Genomic DNA, 3,050 nt, shown 5'->3' with positions numbered 1-3,050 from the left:
ATACTCTTCAATTTCTGCCCCCAAAATATGCAATGTCAATTCCTTCAGTCCAGCATTCTGATACGCAGCGCCAAGTGATTTCTGCACAGCCAAACTCTTTAAATCAACCGTATTCGACAAATGAAGATTTTGAAAATAAGCAAAATCACGATTGAAGCTAAGAAGGAGAAGGAGATGAGAGCAGAATCAAAATAGCAATTGAAGGGAAGAAGAAGAGCGTAATCGTGACTGAACGGAAGAAGATGAAAGAGAGCATATTCAAAATTGCAATTAAGAAGGAGGCGAATCTGCTGAATCACGATTACGGGGAAGAAGATGGAAGGATGGGTGTAATTCCACGTGACAATCCCAAATATAAATTTCTGACATGACATACAATTTTAACAGTGTTAAAGTTTTCCATCCAACAGGTCTAAAATTGCACCTTTAGAAAAACCATAGACCTAAAATTTTGCTATTTTATACTTAAGGGGTAAATCTGATCCTCCTCAAAAACGTTAGGGGCAAATTTGCACCTTATCCCTAATTTTTATTGTTTTATTATATTTCACTTTTTAATATTATCGCATGATTGTTGGTGAGTTATGTTTATTATTTTCAAATGTATTTTAATTGCGTTCTGTACTTGTTTGTTTATAATATGATTTAAGATTTTAAAAACATTAGATAGTTTTTGTTAAATTATATTAAGTATGAACATTATTTCTTACTTTTTAAAAATGGTGTATGAAATTTTGTGTTTAACACATTTTTAAAGGATACATTATATAAAAAATGATATATTTTAAATATTTATGTTTTTTTTATATTAAATCATTTATTATTATTATTATTTTTAAATAGTATAACATAAAGAAATTTTAATCATTTATGATTATTAAATAGTATAACATATTTTAATCATTTTATTAATAATTTGTTTACTCTTAAAAAATATATATATATATATATAAATCTGATTGATCTTCAAGCGTCCTATTCACCCAAATAGTGTTATGTTTTTTTTATAAATTTTGTACTAAGTATCAATACACTGTCACAGTTATTTAGGCCCTGTTTGGTAAAGAGCGTTTTGGGATAAAAAGAACGGTTTTGACCAACTTTAGAGGTTTGACCACTGAAACCGCTAATTGGAGTGTTTGGTGGAGAGAGGTTTGAGAGAGAGTTTTGGCATAAAACGCTAATTTATAAAAAGCTCTTAAAATGAGCTTTTTCAATTAGCATTTTGCAATATTAAAATTAATGGACTTCTTTGACCCTAATAAATAGACTCTCTCTTCTTCTGCACCAAAACTAATGCCCTTATTCGTCTTTTTGCACAAACCGCTATTATCAATCAGCTAATTTTTACCAAACAGGTCTATACAAACAGCTAGTCAAATCAGCTAATGTAATCAGCTAACAGCTAATTCCCAAACAGGGCCTTGGAATTTATTAATAAGTATCCACAAAACAATTATTGGGAGATAATAAAAACTGAGGAACATTTTGCTTCACTAATCTTTAAATAATTTCAAAATATATGTGATTAAATTTTTTTCTTATTTAAGAATATCTAATTAAAGAATTGATTCCATGCTAGTATTAAATTAACATATATAGATAATGTGCATTTAACATTTTGCAATGTTTGAGGAGTGGAGGGAGGGAGAAGATGAGTTGTACGAAGAGGGTAATTTGGGCAAATAACAAAATGATTTAGAATTAGGGTTTTGCCGCCGCAACTAACATCAACAACCAGAATTGGGCGAGTGGATTACATATTTACTAGATTAAATCCAAAATGTGTATTCATTTCCTACACACACTCCCCCCATCTTCCCTCTTCCATATTCCCCTGTTTCCCTCTTCTTCTTCCCCCCTCCATTAAAACCCCCAAATCTCTCTCTGTTCCTCCATAAATTCTTCAAACATTCCTTCCATTTAATGATCTTACCTAACCACATGTCTTTCTCTTCACCGATTCACTCCTAAATCCTTCATTCCTCAATCGATTTCACGTCTCTTGTCGATATGGCGAGTATGATGGTCATAGATTTGAATCAAAATGTAAGTTCGATCTCATCTTTCTCCATTCCTTTCCTGTAATTACTTATTGATTATGATTATGATTATGATTATTGATTTCAATCAGGCTCACGAATCAGAGGAAACGAATTCGAATAGCAAGTATAATGAGCAGAAGAAAAGCTGTTCAGATTGCCACACCACAAAAACTCCCTGCTGGAGAGGCGGTCCAGCTGGTCCCAAGGTTTGTTTGATCTTAAAATTTCTGTTTCCGTTTAGAAATAGTGTTTTCTGATGTGCGTTTCGGTGTGCAGACGTTGTGTAACGCGTGTGGAATTAGGCACAGGAAGAAGACGAGAACGCTCGTTGGTTTGGAGCAAGGGAGAGAGGAGAGAAATAGGAGAAAGATTGGGAAAAGTAGCAGAAGCAAGTTAAAGTTAGGATTAAGGATTTCTGGTAGAGATAATAAGCTTGGAGAAGAAGAACAAGCTGCTTTTCTGTTGATGGCTTTGTCTTATGGTTGTATTTCTGTTTAAGCAGAGAAAGAGAACCAGTTTTTTTGATGGAGAATTGAGGGATATGATATGATGATGATGATCATGTTCAAATTTAAAAATTCTCATTTGTTATTGGTTTTCTAAGTTGATGATACTGACACAGAGTTTGCATATTTAATCTCATGTTAACAAAATATTTATAAAATTTTAGTTTGTTGTTATTTATGAGCAAAAAATGAGTAGTTCAAGATTATCTTTAATTTTCATCCGTCGTCATGACTGTCACTCTATATCATCACCTGCAAACAGAATTCTGATGTAACCGCTTAAATAAAATATTTTTTTTATCAACAATAAAATGTTGTGGGAGAGTAAACCCCAGGCCAGGGTGCGGGACAAGCGGCCTGCAGGGGCGCAGACATCCCACCGTCGAAATCACTCTTACTACGTATCATTTCTTACTAAGTATTCTTAAATTAAGATTAAAAGTTTAATTACAAAATTAGAAGGGCATAGATTTTTACAAAACTATCCAATTTTACTTTG

At 32.6% G+C, this 3,050-nt stretch overlaps 1 protein-coding gene across 1 annotated transcript; it reads left to right on the top strand.

Moving 5' to 3' along the window:
- Positions 1-1,760: 1,760 nt before the first annotated feature.
- On the top strand, positions 1,761-2,725 carry LOC136220319 (GATA transcription factor 15-like). The gene is made up of 3 exons (XM_066008129.1): positions 1,761-2,049; positions 2,135-2,251; positions 2,322-2,725. Exons 1-3 carry the CDS (start codon positions 2,014-2,016, stop codon positions 2,541-2,543), a joined length of 375 nt encoding a protein of 124 aa, XP_065864201.1. The 5' UTR covers positions 1,761-2,013; the 3' UTR covers positions 2,544-2,725.
- Positions 2,726-3,050: the final 325 nt, after the last annotated feature.

The sequence above is a fragment of the Euphorbia lathyris genome, chromosome 2 (genome assembly GCF_963576675.1).
Source record: "Euphorbia lathyris chromosome 2, ddEupLath1.1, whole genome shotgun sequence".
Taxonomy (NCBI): Eukaryota; Viridiplantae; Streptophyta; class Magnoliopsida; order Malpighiales; family Euphorbiaceae; genus Euphorbia; species Euphorbia lathyris.
The sequence above is the reverse complement of the archived record's forward strand: the minus strand, read 5'-3'. Positions and strand labels throughout refer to the sequence as shown.